General features: G+C 41.1%; 1 protein-coding gene across 2 annotated transcripts in view; it reads left to right on the top strand.

Moving 5' to 3' along the window:
• The window catches only part of LOC149127964 (uncharacterized), a 58,814-nt gene extending 43,729 nt beyond the window's left edge, over positions 1-15,085 (top strand). For both annotated transcript variants that reach the window (XM_089327383.1, XM_089327382.1), the window contains exons 3-4: positions 86-178; positions 3,619-15,085. In XM_089327383.1, coding sequence (XP_089183509.1) covers positions 86-178; positions 3,619-6,191 — 2,666 coding nt within the window. In that variant the 3' untranslated portion in view covers positions 6,192-15,085. The remainder of the gene's footprint in view (positions 1-85; positions 179-3,618) is intronic.
• The last annotated feature ends 4,057 nt before the right edge of the window (positions 15,086-19,142 follow it).

Below are 19,142 nucleotides of genomic sequence, written 5' to 3'. Positions count from 1 at the left end.
TTGCATAGCTCCTGAACCAAGCTGTAGTCCTTTAAATAACCCAAGATAGTGATTTTACAAAGTCTTACTTTTTTTCCATTAATAGGGCACTGCATTACCAAACCTGACTTAATCTTCAAGTTGGAGCGGGGAGAAGAGCCATGGATGGTGGATGAATGCTTGAATCAGAGTCTTTCAGGTCAGTCTGCACATAACAGACAGGGAGGCCAAGGCAGAAAGTGTGCAGATGTTGACTGGTGTTCTTTCCATGAATTTTTCTCAAGCCTTACTCCTGATGACAGCTGGTTTTGTGCATCAGACACAGGCATTTAGAGATACCAGTATCTTTCTAACTTTTGTTCTTAGTGAAGATGTTCTTTGATTAAACAAAATCCAGTCATTTTCTGCTGTTACTAAGGCTTTCATCTAGGTTTGATACATTCCCCAAATTCTAACTTCTCCTTCTCTGCACTTCCATACCTTTTCCTTTATGCACTTATTAGTTCCTTCAGTGTTTGTTAATTAGGCAACATACAAAAACTTATTGTTTTTAAGATTAATTTTTCTGTTTTTTTTTTTTTCTTTTGAAACAGGCAGAGTGGACAGTGAGAGAGAGAGAGACATAGAGAAAGGTCTTCCTTTTGCTGTTGGTTCACCCTCCAATGGCTACCATGGCTGGTGTGCTGTGGCTGGCACACTGTGCTGATCCGAAGCCAGGAATCAGGTGCTTCTCCTGGTCTCCCAGGTGGGCACAGGGCCCAAGGACCTGGGCCATCCTACACTGCACTCCTGGCCCAGAGCAGAGAGCTGGCCTGGAAGAGGGGCAACCGGGACAAAATCCAGAAACCCGACTGGGACTAGAACCTGGTGTGCCAGTGCCACAGGCAGAGGATTAGCCTATTGAGCCACCGCACCAGCCTGTTTCTTTTCTTTTTTTTTTTTTTAAGATTTATTTATTTATTTATTTGAAAGTCAGAGAGAAGAAGGAGAGGCAGAGAGAGAAAGAGAGGTCTTCCATCCACTGGTTCACTTCCCAATTGGCTGTCATGGCTGGAGCTATACTGATCTGAAGCTAGGAGCCAGGAGCTTCTTCCAGGTCTCCCACATGGGTACAGGGATCCAAGGACTTGGGCCATCTTCTACTGCTTCCCAGGCCATAGCAGAGTGCTGGATCAGAAGTGGATCAGCTAGGACTTAAATTGGTGCCCATAAGTGGTGTTGGCACTGCAGATGGTGGCTTTACCTGCTATGCCACAACGCCAGCCCCCGGAAACTTATTTCTAACTCATTGCTCAGATTGAGTTCCCACTCATGATTTTTCCCAGGCATAGAACTTGCTCAGGACTGAATCAATAAATGTGAACTCTCTCTTTCTTAGTCTCTTTCTTTTTTTTCCTCTATGCCTCTCAAATAAATAAGAAAATTATAGTCTGTTGGAAACATTTGAGGAGTGAGCCTACAGTTGGCAAACCTCTGTTTCAGTCTGTCTTTATCTCTCATTCTGTCTCTCTGACTCTCAAGTAAGTAAATAAGTAAATGCTAAAAGATGGTCATGTGGCTTGCTGTGGCGCAGTGAATTAACACCCTAGCCTGAAGCAGCCGCATCCCATATGGGCACCAGTTCAGGACCCAGTTGCTCCACTTCCGATCCAGCTCTCAGCTATGGCCTGGGAAAGCAGTAGATGTTCCAAGTCCTTGGATCCCTGCACCCAAGGGAGACCCAGAAGAAGCTCCTGGCTCCTGGCTTCAGATCAGCACAGTTCTGGCCATTGTGGCCAATTGGGGAGTGAACCATTGGATCAAGACCTGACTCTCTCTTTGCCTCTCCTCTCTCTGTGTAACTCTGACTTTCAAATAAATAAATAAATCTTTAAAAATAAAAGATGGTCATGAGTAAGCCTCTGTGCTGTGACTTCAGAAATTATGAAGCTAGGAATGACACTGTGGTGCAGTGTGTTAAAGCTCCAGCCTGCAACACTAGCATTGCATATTGGTGCCAGTTCAAGTCCCAGCTAGCCCTCTTCTAATCCAGCTCTCTGCTAATGCACCTGAGAAAAGAGCAGAGGTTGGCCCAAGTCTTTGGTCCCCTGTACCCATGTGGGAGGCAAGAAAGACACTCCTGGCTCCTAAATTCATTTTGGCCCAGCATTGGTTGTTGTGCCCATATGGGGAGTGAACCAGCAGATGGAAGACCTCTCTCTGTCTCTATCTCTCTCTATAATTCTAGCTTTCAAATAAGTAAAGTAAATCTTTGAAAAAAAGAAATCATAAACTAAGCATGAACTTATATAAAACATGAAAATAAGTGATCCTAGACTCACCAAGAAACTAATGAGATTTTGAGACCCAAGGTCAAGTAGCCTCATGGGTTTATGTTGAGTAGCTCAGATTTCTTTAAGGGTGGAGTTTGAAGAAGGATTTCTCTCTTATTTTTCAATGTCATTGAAAAATAAGCAAATAAAAAGATAAGAAAAGCATAGAAAATGAAGCTTTCAGTGAAAATAGGAGGCAACTGATCAAAAGCCTGCAGAAATTCAAATCATCACACTGGAATGTTTCTAGAAAGAATTGAGAGGAGGTAACCAGCACTGATGATTTCAGAATGAGCTAGAAAACACTTCAAAGAAGATGAGCACATCCCGGTTTGCAGAAACAAATTCTTCCAACTGATTGGGAGTGTTTAACTAAAGTGGTATATTGGGAATTTTCTGTACCTGTTGTACTTTTGAGAAGCTGAAGGTGTTGGGTGTCCTTAGGAATTTGGGGAAGCTGTCATAGAGTAGAGACAAAGTAGTTTTTCATTTGAAAAATCCCACAAATGATGTTTACCTAGGAAGACTGAGCATGAGACAGTCATAGATTCAAATCATACTCCTTAAATGTTGTCCTGCTTAAAGTACAGGCAATTTCACTCTTCTCCACCTGCAAGTAAATGATCAGTAAAACTTTCTCATGTTTATGGTGGAGATATCAGAGAAGCATAAAGCACACAATTTTTATAAAAATAAACTGGAGAAAAAGGACAGGGAAAAAAATGGTTGCTAGGTAGTGGGTGAATATTTTTATTAAACATTTGCCCATTCTTTAAAATATTTTGTAGTTATTTCATCTTTGTGAAAGGCAGAGTGATAGTGAGAGAAGAGAGAGAGAGAAAGAGGTCCTCTATTAGCTCACTTCCCAGATGCCTGCAACACTTAGGTCTAACTAGTCTGAAGCCAAAACTCTAGAATCCCTCTAGTCTTCCCTGGTTTCTCACAGGTTCCCAGGCACATGAACCATTATCTGCTTCCTTCCAGTTTACATAGGCAGAGAGCTGTACTGAAAGCAGAGTAGCCAGGGCTCAAACTGACACTGTTTTGAGATGCAGGCATCCCACACATCATAGCACAAAAGTCATTCTACCATCCTTGACAAATTCCCATAGTAAAAAGGATCATGTTTGAACATTGGGAAACCTTATGGTATATTAATGTATTAAGGAGAAAAACCATATAATGGTCACAAATAAGTACTTCATACTGATTTTGTGAAAATCTTATGCCACTTGGATAACAAGTAACTTCATTCCCTTTACATGAGAATGCCAGGAGAAACAGTTACATGTGATTCAGTGACATGATTGCTTTTTTCTCATTTCAGTGGTCATAAAAAGGGATGACCTGATTAAGATCAACCAGGAAAGTCAGGACAAAAATCTGAATCAGGATTTTATGAAAAATAACGAGACATCAGCTCTCAAGAGAGTTGAATTAAGAAAAACTCTTAGTTTAAATTCAAGCCATATTCCAACACTGATTATTCAAAAGGGAATCTATTCAGGATTGAAGCCTGAGGAATGCAATAAATGTCACACTCTGTATCCCCCCAGTGGGCCTGATCAACTACAGGCTGGAGAAAAATTTGATAACACTAAGATACCTGGAAAATCTCTCCAGTTCTGTGAGCCTCTTAGTCAGCATGACAATATTCACATGATGAAGCAGACATTTGGACCCACTGGACAAGCAAAAGTCTTCACAAGAAAGATGTTCTGTAAATCTGAGAGGGTTCATATGGCAGAAAACTGTAATAAATCAACTGTCACTTTTGGAAAAGCAACTCAAATAGAAAAAGCTATCCATGAAAATTCTAGCCTCAGTGTGCATCAACAAACTCACACAAGAAAGAAGTTTGATAAGTACATTATGTATGTTGAACCTGTCATTCACCAGTCACATCTTGCAATAAACCAGAGACTAAATACAAGGGAAAACCTTTACAAAAGTAAACCTTGTGGAAAATCCCTCAGTTTTAATTCACCTTCTGAATGTAATGACTGTGGAAAAGCCTTTGGACAAAAGTCAGTCCTCAGAAAACATCAACAAATTCACACAGGGGAGAAACCTCATGAATGTAGTGACTGTGGAAAAGCCTTTGGAAAAAAGTCAGACCTCATAAACCCTGAGCAAATTCACACAGGGGAGAAACCTCATAAATGTAATGAGTGTGGGAAAGCCTTTGGACGAAAGTCAAACCTCATCATACACCAGCGAATTCACACAGGGGAGAAACCTCATAAATGTAATGACTGTGGAAAATCCTTCGGACGAAAGTCAAACCTCAGCATACACCAGCAAATTCACACAGGGGAGAAACCTCATAAATGTAATGACTGTGGAAAATCCTTTGGACAGAAGTCATACCTCATCATACACCAGCAAATTCACACAGGGGAGAAACCTCATAAATGTAATGACTGTGGAAAAGCCTTTGGACAAAAGTCGTGCCTCATCATACACCAGAGAATTCACACAGGGGAGAAACCTCATAAATGTAATGACTGTGGAAAAGCCTTTGGAGAAATGTCAGGCCTCAGGAGACATCAGCGAATTCACACAGGGGAGAAACCTCATAAATGTAATGACTGTGGAAAAGGCTTTGGAAGAAAGTCACACCTCATGATACACCAGCGAATTCACACAAGGGAGAAACCTCATAAATGTAATGACTGTGGAAATGCCTTTGGACACAAGTCAGCCCTCCTCATACACCAGCGAATTCACACAGGGGAGAAAACTCATAAATGTAATGACTGTGGAAAAGACTTTGGATACAAGTCAGTCCTCAGGAGACATCAGCTAATTCACACAGGGGAGAAACCTCATAAATGTAGTGACTGTGGAAAAGCCTTTAGATACAAGTCACACCTCATCATACACCAGCGAATTCACACAGGGGAGAAACCTCATAAATGTAATGACTGTGGAAATGCCTTTGAACACAAGTCAGCCCTCCTCATACACCAGCGAATTCACACAGGGGAGAAACCTCATAAATGTAATGACTGTGGAAAAGCCTTTGGACACAAGTCAGCCCTCCTCATACACCAGCGAATTCACACAGGGGAGAAAACTCATAAATGTAATGACTGTGGAAAAGCCTTTGGAATAAAGTCACACCTCATCATACACCAACGAATTCACACAGGGGAGAAACCTCATAAATGTAATGACTGTGGAAAAGCCTTTGGACACAAGTCAGCCTTCATCATACACCAGAGAATTCACACAGGGGAGAAGCCTCATAAATGTAATGACTGTGGAAAAGCCTTTGGACAAAAGTCGTGCCTCATCATACACCAGAGAATTCACACAGGGGAGAAACCTCATAAATGTAATGACTGTGGAAAAGCCTTTGGAAGAAAGTCAGCCCTCCTCAAACACCAGCAAATTCACACAGGGGAGAAACCTCATGTATGTAATGAGTGTGGAAAAGCCTTTGGACAAAAGTCAAACCTCAGCATACACCAGCGAATTCACACAGGGGAGAAACCTCATAAATGTAATGACTGTGGAAAAGCCTTTGGAAACAAGTCAGGCCTCAGGAAACATCAGCGAATTCACATAGGAGAGAAACCTCATAAATGTAATGATTGTGGAAAACCCTTTGGACAAAAGTCACACCTTCTCGTACACCAGCAAATTCACACAGGGGAGAAACCTCATAAATGTAATGACTGTGGAAAAGCCTTTGGACACAATCAAGCCTCAGGAAACATCAGCGAATTCACACACGAGAGAAACCTCATAAATGTAATGACTATGGAAAAGCCTTTGGACACAAGTCAGCCCTCCTCATACACCAGCGAATTCACACAAGGGAGAAACCTCATAAATGTAATGACTGTGGAAAAGCCTTTGGATGAAAGTCACACCTCAGGAAACATCAGCTAATTCACACAGGGAGAAACCTCATAAATGTAATGACTCTAGAAAAGCCTTTGGACAAAAGTCATACCTTATATTACATTAGAGAATTCACACAGGGGAGAAACCTCATAAATGTAATGACTGTGGAAAAGCCTTTGGACAAATGACTAACCTCATATCACAGCAGAGATTTCACACAGGGTAGAAAACTCATGATTGTAATAACTGTGGAAAGCATTTAGGCATAAGTCAACCTTCATCATGCATCAGAGAATTCACACAGGGCAGAAAGCTTATGAATGTAATGACTGGAAACACCTTTGGACAAAAGTCGAACCTCATATTGCAGCAGAGAATGAACACAGTATTGAAACCTCATGAGTGTAATGACTGTGGAAAAACTTAAGTTCAACTTCAAATGCATCAGAAGATTCACACAGGGAAATAACCTTATAAATGTAATGACTGTGGAAAAGCCTTTTTCTATAAGTTATACTCTTATCAAAACAGTTCACACTGGGCAGAAACCTTATGAATCTAATGAGTGTGGAAAAGCCTTCATAAATTATATGTTATAAATCATAGCTCAGTTTGCACCCACACAGAACATAAAGTGTAAAATACTGTTTGAGTACTAGTTAGAGCATTAATTCACATTGGACAGCACATTAAGGACAGAGATCCCACATGAGGAGTAAGTGCTGCTCCTCCGCACGCGGAGGAGCCGCACCGGACCGGGCGCTTGTTGTTCCCTTTTTTTACAAGTCCTTTCAATAGTAAAGTAAGAATAAGTAAACAGCAAACTCCCAAAGCAAGAATGAGTAGAGAGAAATGAGAAAGAACGAAGTAACGAACTTCCCCGCGAACTCTCCAACGCACTCTCCAACCAACCCACACCACCATGCCGTCTCTCTCCTCCTATATAGTCCTCTCCACCAATCCCAACTCGGCTGCCCACACGCCGAGCACGCCGCTCTCCTCCAATCAGGAGCAGCTCCTGCAGCTTGTCAAGTTGGTGAGAGGCAGCTGGGTAGAAGCTGTTTACTTCTCTCCCAGAGCCATATTGTGGGAGAGCAGATGCATAGAATAAGTCTTAATTCCAGTAACAGTATAGTCCGAATTGCTCCCCACAGATCCCCCTTTCTTTTTATTTTTTTGGCGTTGATACGCGCCTGTGTAAAGTTCAGTGTGATCTTCATGCTATTGACTCTTGTTTGTCGTGCTACTTCAGAGTTTGTTGAAAAATGTCCCGTATTCCAAAGATCTCAGGGATTGGTTATTCATTGTTTTCTTCCTCAAATGGAGTTTTCTTCTTCTAGATCTTCTGCTGGCAGGTTTATCAACCGAATTCTTCTCTCAGGGGTCCATATTGGTTGTGCCGCACCCTGTGGAAAAAAACAAACGGCGCCTCGTACTCTTCTGAGTAAGGGGAACGGGCCTTTCCATTGGTTGTCCTGTAAATCCTTCCACATTACCCACTGTATTGATTCCTTATCAGCTGATTGAGTATGCATTTCTGCAGGTGTTTTACCGTTCTTTTTCTTGTTCAAAAAATTAATTGTATAAAGAGCTAGGGCCAAGACATCCTTGTTGGATGTGGCCATTTCCCCTATTCCCCCTTTTTGTTTAATTATTAAATTTTTTAAATATAAGTGAGCGCGTTCTACCACAGCTTGCCCCTGTGGATTGTATGGAATACCGGTAATATGGGAGATTCCGAATTCTTTCAAAAATGCAGCAAAACGCTTTGATGTATACGCTGGGCCGTTATCCGTTTTGATCACATGAGGAACTCCCCAGGCTGCAAAAGCCTGCAAGCAGTGTTGGATTACTTGTTGTACTCCTTCTTTATTCATGGCTGTGGCCATAATTACACCTGAGTATGTATCTACAGTGACGTGAACACAGCTTTGTCGCCCAAAAGAGGGGATATGTGTAACGTCCATCTGCCAGATATGTCCTGGTTTAAGGCCACGGGGATTGGCTCCCGCAGGAATCTTTGGAACTATGGTAACAACGCACTTTTCACAGGATCTAATGATATCTTCTGCTTGCTTGCGGGGAATATTAAATTTAAAACTTAAAGTGTGGGTGTTAACATGCCATTTAGAGTGATATTCTTTAGCTTGTTCCAAAGCGGTGCATGCAAGCAAGAATCTTGAATAGTGATCTGCCATCATGTTTCCTCGAGTAAGTGGGCCAGGTAAATTAGAATGAGCTCTTATGTGGCCTATGTAAATAGCATGCTCTCTTTGATTTAATAACCCCTGAATTTCACTTAGATAAGAATAGACTGAGGAGGATTTAAGAATAAGGCACTGTGTAGCGAGCATCTGAACTGCATTCACCACATATGCACTATCAGACAAAATATTCATGGGTGCACTCTCTCTGCGTAATACTGTTGCGATAATAGCTAATTCTGCATGTTGTGGAGAAGGGGATGCTGTTAAAACGAAATATCGTTGATTGTTAAATATAGCTGCTCCTGTTCCGCCTTTAGCTCCATCCGTAAATACGGTAACTGCCCCTTGAATTGGATCCCTTCGCACCTTCTGCACCCGTTTTATTGAAACCTGTGTGCAGAAGTTAACAAATGGATGGCGAGGGTAGTGATTGTCAATCTCTATTTGTAGAATGAGAACTATGTATGCCCATTGCCAGCATTCCCTTGTAAAGGCTTCTACTGCCTCTTGAGCAAAGGGAACTACACATCGCTTTGGAGTCTTCCCCGCCATTTCTGTCGCCTTTTTTATTGCTGTTAATATTAAATCGGCCACCGCAATGCCTTGGGTGTATAGTACACGCGGTGCATGTGAATGTGGGTATACAAACAACAAGGGTCCTCCTTGCCAAATGACTGCGAAGGGATACAGCTGTTCCATAAAAATTAATATTTCTAGGGCTTGTTGTGGATCACATCTTTCCATCTGCATTGCTTTAATTTGTTTTTCAATTTTCTGTAACGCCAAGCGGGCTTCTATTGTCAGTCTACGAGGGGAATCAAGCTGGGCATCTCCTTCTAAAATATTGAATAATGGCATCATATCTTCGGTAGTTAATTTACAATAGGGCCTCAACCAATTTAAATTGCCACATAATTTTTGGAAGTCATTAAGGGTCTGTAACCCATCTATTGCAATTTCAAATTCTAATGGGGTTACCTTTTCAGAAGTTACTTTAAGTCCTAAGTACTGTACTACTTCCCCTTTTTGTATCTTCTCTGGCGCTACTTGTAACCCAACTTTTTCCAAATATAATAGCAGCAGCTTATATGCTTCCATTAGGTGACTTTCACTTTCAGCCGTTATTAACAAGTCATCCATGTAGTGTAAAATTTGTACCTTTGGGCACTGTTGTCGAACCGGCTCTACTGCCTGGTCAACATATAGCTGGCATATGGCAGGACTGTTGGTCATTCCTTGGGGAAGCACCTTCCATTCATATCTTTTGTCGGGACCTTGATGATTAATGGAAGGTACGGTGAAAGCAAACCTCTGAGTGTCTTGTTCATGTAGAGGTATGCTAAAAAAGCAGTCCTTCAGATCGAGTACTATTAGTGGCCAATGCTTCGGGATCATAGTAGGAACCGGGAGTCCGGGTTGCAATGCCCCCATGGGTTGCATCTGCTGATTAACAGCCCATAAATCATGCAACAACCGGTATTTCCCTGATTTTTTCTTTATCACGAATATTGGCGTATTCCATGGGGAGGTTGATGGTTGCAAATGGCCTGCCTCTAATTGTTGTGATACTATATCATTTACCGCAGCCAACTTTTCCTGGGTAAGGGGCCACTGTGGTATCCACTTTGGCTTGTTGTCCAGCCATGACAATGGCAGCGGCTGCATCTCAGTGGCCCCCACGAAAAACCCGTGTCCTGTCTTTTGAAATCGCCTTTGGGCTGGGCTAGGTCCCTTCTGCCTTCTCTGGAGCCTAATCCTCTCTCCTGATATCCCTTTTTATACATAATACGCCGTTCTGTAGAACTCTCCAATTGATCCTCATTTGTTAACGTCAGTCCCAATTGTTCTAAAATGTCTCTTCCCCATAATGTGATGGGGAGTGCACTAACATAAGGTTGCACATTTCCCTTGTTCCCTTCTTGATCCTGCCAATGAAGCACCTGAGCGCTCCTTGATGGTGTCATGGCCGCACCTAGGCCTACTAAAGTATTATCTCCTGGCTGAAGGGGCCATGACTTCGGCCAATCATTTTCCGAAATTATACTTACATCCGCACCTGTGTCTAGCAGGCCCTGAATCGACTTTCCTCTAATGGTTAAGGTCCACAGAGGTCGATCTGCTAGAGATAGGGACAAGGCTGCAAATTTCTCCCCTTGGGGTCCATGAACGTCCTGCGCTCCAATCATGATCAGTATTTGAGCCACAGGTTCTTCTGGTTTGACTTGAATAATACCCTTTGTAGATTGTATTAGCACTTTTAACTTATCACAAGGTAATTGAATGACTCCGGTGATGACCATTAGGCCTCTCAAAGCATTTGTTTCTTTTCCTACGATTATTCCAAGTCCGTTATGCTCCGCTGAAATTGTTTCTGCCCTCACCTCTATGGCTTGTGGCCCCATTTGAGGTGTCAGTACCGAATATTCGGTGGCTCGTAACTCTGCGCGGTAAATATTTGGTTTTGGGACCGTGGCACCCACCGATTGTTTTGGCCCCGGGGTGCAGGGGCCCACATTCCGTTTTTTTGCTGTTGACCATATACACCTGATCTTCTTATGGGGCCCGGCTCATTTGGCATCCTCTGGGGATTGCCTGCGCTGTTTATTTTAAAGTAACATTCACTGACCCAATGATTTCCTCTTCTACAGCGTGGGCAAAGGCCTGGTCTTCTCGAGTTCTCTATGCCCTGCCGATCTCGGGCTGGAAATCTGGCCCTACATTCCCTCATTAGATGCCCTTCTCGACCACATCTAAAGCATATACGTCCCCTCATGTTCTGTCTAAATTGTCGGGTTACTGCTACTGCAGCATGTGATCCAGAAACTACATCATCCATGACATCCCTACAGATTTTCAAAAAGGTAGGGATGTCCTTATGCTGCCATGGTCTAAGAGCTTCCCGACATGTTTTATTGGCCTGCTCATACGCCAATCTTTTGACTAAGGGCATTGCTTCTTCCACGGTTTCGAAAATGTTTCCTGCTGCTTCCATTAATCGGTTCACGAAATCAGCGTAAGGCTCAGTAGGGCCCTGTACTATCTTAGTTAGGCTGTGTCTTACTTCTCCTTTTCTGGGTATCACCTTCCAGGCTCTTCTTACTATTTCCCTCACCTGTAAGAGGACAGCTGTTGGTAATCGGGCCTGCTCATCGGGACTGGCAAATCGCCCTTCTCCATTTAACATTTCCTCATCCCATGCTTGATTCCCTGTTTGATAGTTCTGCTTTGAATATTCTCGCGCAAATTCTTTATAGGCAGCTAGCCACAAGAGGAAGTCACCCCCGCCTAACACCGCCTTTACTAAGTTTCTCCAATCCTCAGGTATTAGGCCTTGCTGCCCGATGTTATCAAGGATTGCCTGAGTGTAACTTGCATGGGGCCCATACAATTGTACTGATTGCTGCAACTCTTTAAGTAATTTATGGTCAAGAGGCGTCCATCCCCTGTTTCCCTGTGGATCCTGAATTACAGGAAACACCTGGCCTGGTTCCTGGTACTGCTCCCAAGCAGGTTTTCTATAAACAGCTCCCCTTTGCTTGTTTTCGGTTCTTGGCCTTTCTAGCTCCTCCTGCATACCTACTCCCTCCATCACTCCTTCTTCCTCCCACTCTTCTTCAATCTCATATGGAAAAAAGGGGCTTTTCTTTACAGGAGGAAACTTTGGTAGTACCAATGGGCGATACCGGGGTGGTGATTCATCCTTTATGGTTGAATTTGCCAGCCTTGTATGGCCAGGATATATTCTTGGCATCTCTCTCGGGGGCGAGGTTCCCTCCTCAGCTTCCTTCTCCCCCCCATAAGCTTCCTGGCTCTCTAAATCCTTCTTTGATTTTCTTCTCACTTGTTCGTTACAATAGTTGCTCGCCTGGCTGCCCTGCCATAATTCTTCCTGCATTTCACTCCCCTCATTAAGCAACAACTCGATCCCTTCCGTGGGGTTCTGAAGCACCTGATCAACAAGTTGCCACAGCTTCAGCACTTCTATCGGTTCCCCAGCCTCGCGCATTTTCCGTCCCACCTGCCTCCACTGCTGTGGAAACCAGGGGGACGTCTCTACGATTGCTCTTACGAATGCATGAATTTTCCTCCCCCCTCGTTTCCCTTGCTTAGAGGAAAAGCTGCGACGAGGTGGGGAGTAGGAAGAGAGAGAGAGAGAAACCATATTTAGCCCATAGATGATCTTTAGGGAGAAACAGAGGATGGTGCCCAGCAGGAGGAAGAGGTAGCCAGTGGGCAAAGAGTAGCCAAAGAACTCCATTGTCTGTACCGTCTGTGACATGTTGGAGCAGTGGGCGCAATGGAAGACTGAGTCTCCCAGACGTTCCCAGTTAATACCTCCTTCCTAGCTTCTAATTTTCCTCCCCCGCGGCTTTTTTCCTAGGTTCTGACTAGCTTTTCACCGGCACTCTTTCCGTCCGGCCTTCCCCTAGGCTCTTTGCTAGTCTCTCTCTCCAGTAATTTCCCACTTCTTCCCGGTCTTTCCCTCCTAGGTTTCCTATCCGAGTCATGGCACCACTTGCTGCTCCTCCGCACGCGGAGGAGCCGCACCGGACCGGGCGCTTGTTGTTCCCTTTTTTTACAAGTCCTTTCAATAGTAAAGTAAGAATAAGTAAACAGCAAACTCCCAAAGCAAGAATGAGTAGAGAGAAATGAGAAAGAACGAAGTAACGAACTTCCCCGCGAACTCTCCAACGCACTCTCCAACCAACCCACACCACCATGCCGTCTCTCTCCTCCTATATAGTCCTCTCCACCAATCCCAACTCGGCTGCCCACACGCCGAGCACGCCGCTCTCCTCCAATCAGGAGCAGCTCCTGCAGCTTGTCAAGTTGGTGAGAGGCAGCTGGGTAGAAGCTGTTTACTTCTCTCCCAGCGCCATATTGTGGGAGAGCAGATGCATAGAATAAGTCTTAATTCCAGTAACAGTATAGTCCGAATTGCTCCCCACAGTAAGTACACAGTGACTCCTGATGTTGACTTAACAAATTGACACTCTTGTTTATGGAGTCAGAAATCTCTCTAGGCTCTAGTCATGAGTTGCCAAGGCTCTGGAAGCCTCTTGAGTTCGCTGACTTCTATCTTATTTAGACAAGGTCATAGTGAAAGTGGAAGTTCTCTCCTCCCTTCAGAGAAAGGTACCTCCTTCTTTAATGGCCTGTTCTTTTTACCGGGATCTCGCTCGCAAAGAGCTTTCATTTAAGTCCTTTTTTTTTTTTTTTTTTTTTTTTTTTTTGCCAGAGTCTTGGCTTTCCATGCCTAAAATACTTTCATGGGCTCTTCAGCCAGATCCAAGTTCCTTAAGGGCTGATTCTGGGGCCAGAGTGCTCTTTAGGAATCTGCCATTCTATTAGTCTGCTGTGTATCCCACTTCCTATGCTGGATTGTTCTCTCCCTTTTTTATTCTATCCGGTAGTATTAGCAGACACTAGTCTTGTTAATGTGATCCCTTTGACTCTTAGACCTATCAGTGTGATCAATTGTGAACTGAAATTGATCACTTGGACTAGTGAGATGGCATTGGTACATGCCACCTTAATTGGATTGTATTGGAATCCCCTGGCACATTTCTAACTCTTCCATTTGGTACAAGTCCAATTGAGCATGCTAAATTTTATTTTATTTTATTTTTTTTTAACTTTTATTTAATGAATATACGTTTCCAAAGTACGAATAATGGATTACTATGGCTTCCCCCCCATACCGTCCCACCCACAACCCTCCCCTTTCCCACTCCCTCTCCCCTTCCATTCACATCAATCTTCTGTATATAAAGAGAATTGAAAATGAATCTTGATGTGAATGGAATGGTAGAGGGAGCATGAAATGGGAGGGGTGTGAGTGGGAGGGAAGCTATGGGGGGAAGAAGCCATTGTAATCCATAAACTGTACTTTGGAAAATTATATTTACTAAATAAAAGTTAAAAAAAAAGAATTCAAAAAAATAAAGTTTAGCAACTTCTAAAAAAAAAAAACAAACAAACAAACAAAAAATCATAGCTCATATCACACCCAAGAATTCACAATAGGGAGAAACTTCATGAATGCAATGACTGTAGAAAAGCCCTTGGCAATAAGTCACATCTCAGAATGCATCAGAAAATGCACAGGAAATGCACTTGGAAAGCTTTTTCCCATAATTCAGCCCTCATTGCACATTATCTAATTCATATGGGGGAAAACACTTTGGATATAATGCATATGGAAAAGCCTTTATCCATAAGTAACACCTCATAAAACACCAGAATTCACATGGGGGAGAAAGCTTATGAATGGAATTTAATGAATGTGAAAAAATTTTTCTGCCATCAATCAATTCACATGAAGAGACTCCGAAATGAGAAAACATACATGCATAGAAAAGTCATGTACCATACGTCACACCTCAATGGTTACCTGACAACTCACAGAAAGAAAAAATTCTATGACTGTATTATCATGGGAAATACCTTTATTATTAGGCAAACTTCCACAAAACATAGCAAGATTACAGAGAGAAGTCCCTGAAATATAATTTGTGTGGAAGAATTCTTTGGTGGAATCACACCTTAGTGAGTATTGGGCAGTTTTCATGATGAATTGTGACAAAGAGTGGTTAACCGTTCTTCAGAAATTTTTCTCTTATTCAACCTGAACTTTTGGTTTCTCATTATTGTAAGTGGGATCAAGTGTATGAACTGAACTGTGCTCTCTTGTGTAAATTTTGTTAATAAATATTTAAAAGTTGAGTAACAGTTATTTCAACAGTTATTTGGAATACCATCTTCATCAATTACAAAGTTATTTGTTTTATAGCTGCTTTGTTGGCCACCCAGGATTCTTTCCCCACATTATTGTAGTGCAAACCAGTGATGTGACCATAGGCATATCAAGTGACACATGTTCCAGCCATAATAGTGTACCCTGGCCCTGGATAATAAATGTTGTGTGCAACACAAGGGAATGAGTTTGTGGTGACTTATATACCCATGAGAAATTTCAACTAATCTGTGTGCACATCTGGATTAGACTCCACTACCCAAGGTCTATTTGAAGATGCAAGTAGATGTTGCCACACACATTACCCTCATTCTTTAAAGGGACAACCTCAAACCCTATAAGTTGCAACATTCATCTGAATTTTCCTGTATTACTGAGTGTATAATACCTTTTTCATTCATGATGCCACTTTTCTACGCTTTTTCATTCTATTCCTAATTGCCTTGAGACAAGAACATGGAATGAAGTCTATCCAGGTGGTACCCATTGCAATAGAGAAGCAGGAGCATAAGTGTAGTATTTTTTTTTAAAAAAGATTTATTTATTTGAAAGAATTACACAGAAAGAGCAGAAACAGAATTTTCCATGCAATGGTTCACTCCCCAATTGGCCACAATAGCCAGAACTGTGCTGATCCAAAACCAGGAGCTTCCTCCAGATCTCCCATGTAGGTGCAGGGATCTAAGCACTTGGGCCTTCTACTATTTCTCAGGCCATAGCAGAGAGCTAGCTTGGAAGTGGAGCAACTGGGTCTCGAACCAGCACCCACATGGGATGCCAGCACTTCAGGTCAGGGCATTAACCTGTTGTGACACAGTGCTGGCCCCTGTAGTACACTTTTGTATTAATTTAACATAATTTTTATAACCTTTTTTTGTTGCATTATTCCCTGCTCCTGCAGGTGGCCCTGATTTTTATTGAAAATGTGTGTTTTTATTTCCAATTTACAAAGTCCTTTCTGGATTAATATAAATCTGATTTACATTCAGTTTGTTCCTCAGGATACCCTCAGGAGGAACACTTTTCCTAGGTTGCTTGGCTATCCCATGATAACAGGGCTACAAATGCTATGATGCATCTAGCTTCAGTAGCTCTTTTATTTCCCATCTAGATAATAGCTGTGCAACTAATCCATTCCACCTCCATTACTACCCATGAGAAATAGCTCTTCATCCCTGTTTAAGTCCCCACAGCTTCTTACAAATGTTCATCAAATTAAATCTTACTATAAACAGATTTAATAGAAAATGAATGATGTAGCTGCTGGTAGTTTCAGTGAGGTTGAATGATTTGCTGGACTACTGTTTTGTCTGGGTTATCTTTCATATTACTTAGAACTAATTTTTCACAATATTACTTGCCTGAGCACTTTTTCCTAGGCTCCCAGCTAAACAGGTATTTGAAGACTAGATTTACTGTTAATTCTCACTAAGGACAGAGGTCCCACATTGAGAGCACAGATCCTTAAGTGGTCCTTGGGACATAGTGAATGAATATTATACCCACTTGATTTAGTACTCAGGCACTGGTCTCCATTGAAGAGAAGAACTCAGCTGAACAGAATATAACTCCCTTCCAATTAAAAAAAGATTTACCATGCCAAACCTGGGTGTGTCACCTTAGGCATACCCTTTATCCTTGAAAACTGAACAGAGCTCTCTGGCCACACCCACTACAAGTCTCTAGAGATTTGGTGAAAGCAGAAAGTCCATTTATCTACAGTCATAATACAATGATAAAAATTGCCAGAAAAAAAAAAGTATTTCCACAAATGCCAAATGCAAGAATCCAAGAAGGAAGAATAAGGAAAACATCATCATGCTCCCAAAAGAACATGACAGTTCAATACTAGGTCATGAAGATGATGAGAGACGAAATGCAAGAAATAGAACTCAAAAATTTGGTCATAAGATTACATAGAAGTAATCAAGAGCAAATGCACAAACTACTGAAATCCATGAAGGACATGAAAGAAAATCTCTCCCATGAAGTAAAAATTATCAGGAGGAATCAAGATGAAATGAAGAATTCAACAGAACATGAAACTGAGATATTAAAAAGAAATCAAAATGAAATGAAGAATTCAATATAATAAAAAATGCAGTGGAGAGCCTTAGAAATAGAATCAGTGAGGCAGAAGAGAGAATACCAGACTTAGTAGACAAAGTACAGGAAAGTATACAGTCAAACCAAACACAAGAAAAGGAGATTAGAAATCTAAAAAAGACTGTTGGGATATACAGGATACTATATATATATATATATATATATATATATATATATATATATATAAAGACTCTCCATGTGGGTCCACCATGTCCCTCTCATGTCAGTAGAATTTCCTCTGTCATTTTTTCCCTAACTCTTCCCTGAGACTACTCTATTTCCACTTTTTTAAAACTATCTTCTCCTGGGCTAGAGCAGTAAGCTCCCTCCCAACTCTACCATCCAATTATTAGCCCATCTCTATATGATTATGACTCTGTTTCTGCCAAATTACTAATTTATACACCATATAATCAAAATTAAATGCCTTCCATGGAATGCATATTTATTTTGTCATTTACTACTATCACCTGCATGTGTAATGAATAACCTGATTTGTGACATTCCTAACACAGGGAAATGATGGGTACCATGGTTTGATTTATAATTGTGTGGTCATCAACTCACTCTAAATGCTGGAAGTTGTCCCAGCAATTGTCATGTGTATAGGATTTGAGTACATTACAGTGCCAGCACCATCATGGTCATCAGCATAGGATACATTCTTAATGTTTCTAGATGCTCCTGGAACTGTAAATTATTTTCTGATTGTGGAAATTTTCCAAACTGCAAGTCTGTATCATACTGTAATTTTTCCAGTTTATTCCGGACTGTTTTTTCACCAAATATTCATCCGCATATTTATTTTTTAATTATGGCTCACATTAAAAGACACATTGTTACTAAGGGCAAGGCAAAGTTTTAACTTCCATGTGCATCAGGTTTCTATTTTTTATTTTGTCTTTCATTTTATTAATTTCATCTGAGTATGTCAATATCCACATGGAAAGCAATCTTAGCACTGCCAAGGTATGATTCTTTTGGGCACTTATATTTTCATATCATGAATGCACTAAATAATGTTCAAGTTGTCTTAGCAACCTCCATCTTTATGGCCTATCAAATAATTTTAGAGCATTACATTTTTTTTTTTTTTGCATTACATTCTTTTACACTTTCAAGGACACTTTTTTATAGCTTCTTTATATTTCAAGAATCAAAATTGTCATTCTCTTTAAAATTTCCATGCATTGGATCGAGACAATTTTATCTTGGTTTTAAAATTACTGAATTCAATGGCATAAGCTTTCTTTGATTTAAGAGAGGACAAATTTTCTGTATTTAAATGTGTATTTAGGGCTATTTTTATTAATATCTGTTACATCTCCTTGTAACCTTATTCCTGCTTCTACTATATTTACCATTTGTACACACAACTGTCAATATATTGAAATGAATACATGTCTCTATTTTTCATGTTTATTCAAATTTATTATTACCACCTCAATAAATAATAACCTGATTTGTGCCAATTCTAGTGCAGGGAACTTCAGGCTACCATTAGAGGTTGGTAGACTTGGAGACACAGAGAAACAAAGATTATGAGCTACAACTTGGTGGCTTATTCTTCATTCTTGTAATGATCAGAAACTGAATTATTACAGAAATCTGAGCTATTCTTTTCTGATGACAAATACATTATAAAAATTTCAAAATGTTGCTCTCTATATTACAAATTATATATATGTACTTTATATTGTCATAAACACACACTATATATTATATATAAACACCTTTAAAATTCTCCTTGTCATTGGTATAAATGTTTTGAATTTTAAATATTTACTTTTAAAATTTTATTTAATATAAGTTTGATATATTTCATATATACAGACTAATGAATGTAAGTGACACTTTCCCCGATACCCTCTCTCCCACACACACTCCAACCCTTTCTCCTCTTCCCTCTCACATTCCCACTTAATT

Source organism: Oryctolagus cuniculus, chromosome 2 (assembly GCF_051225735.1).
Source record: "Oryctolagus cuniculus isolate XC-2025 breed Fujian yellow rabbit chromosome 2, ASM5122573v1, whole genome shotgun sequence".
Classification (NCBI taxonomy): Eukaryota; Metazoa; Chordata; class Mammalia; order Lagomorpha; family Leporidae; genus Oryctolagus; species Oryctolagus cuniculus.
Note: the sequence above shows the minus strand (reverse complement) of the source record. Positions and strands in the feature narration are given on the sequence as shown.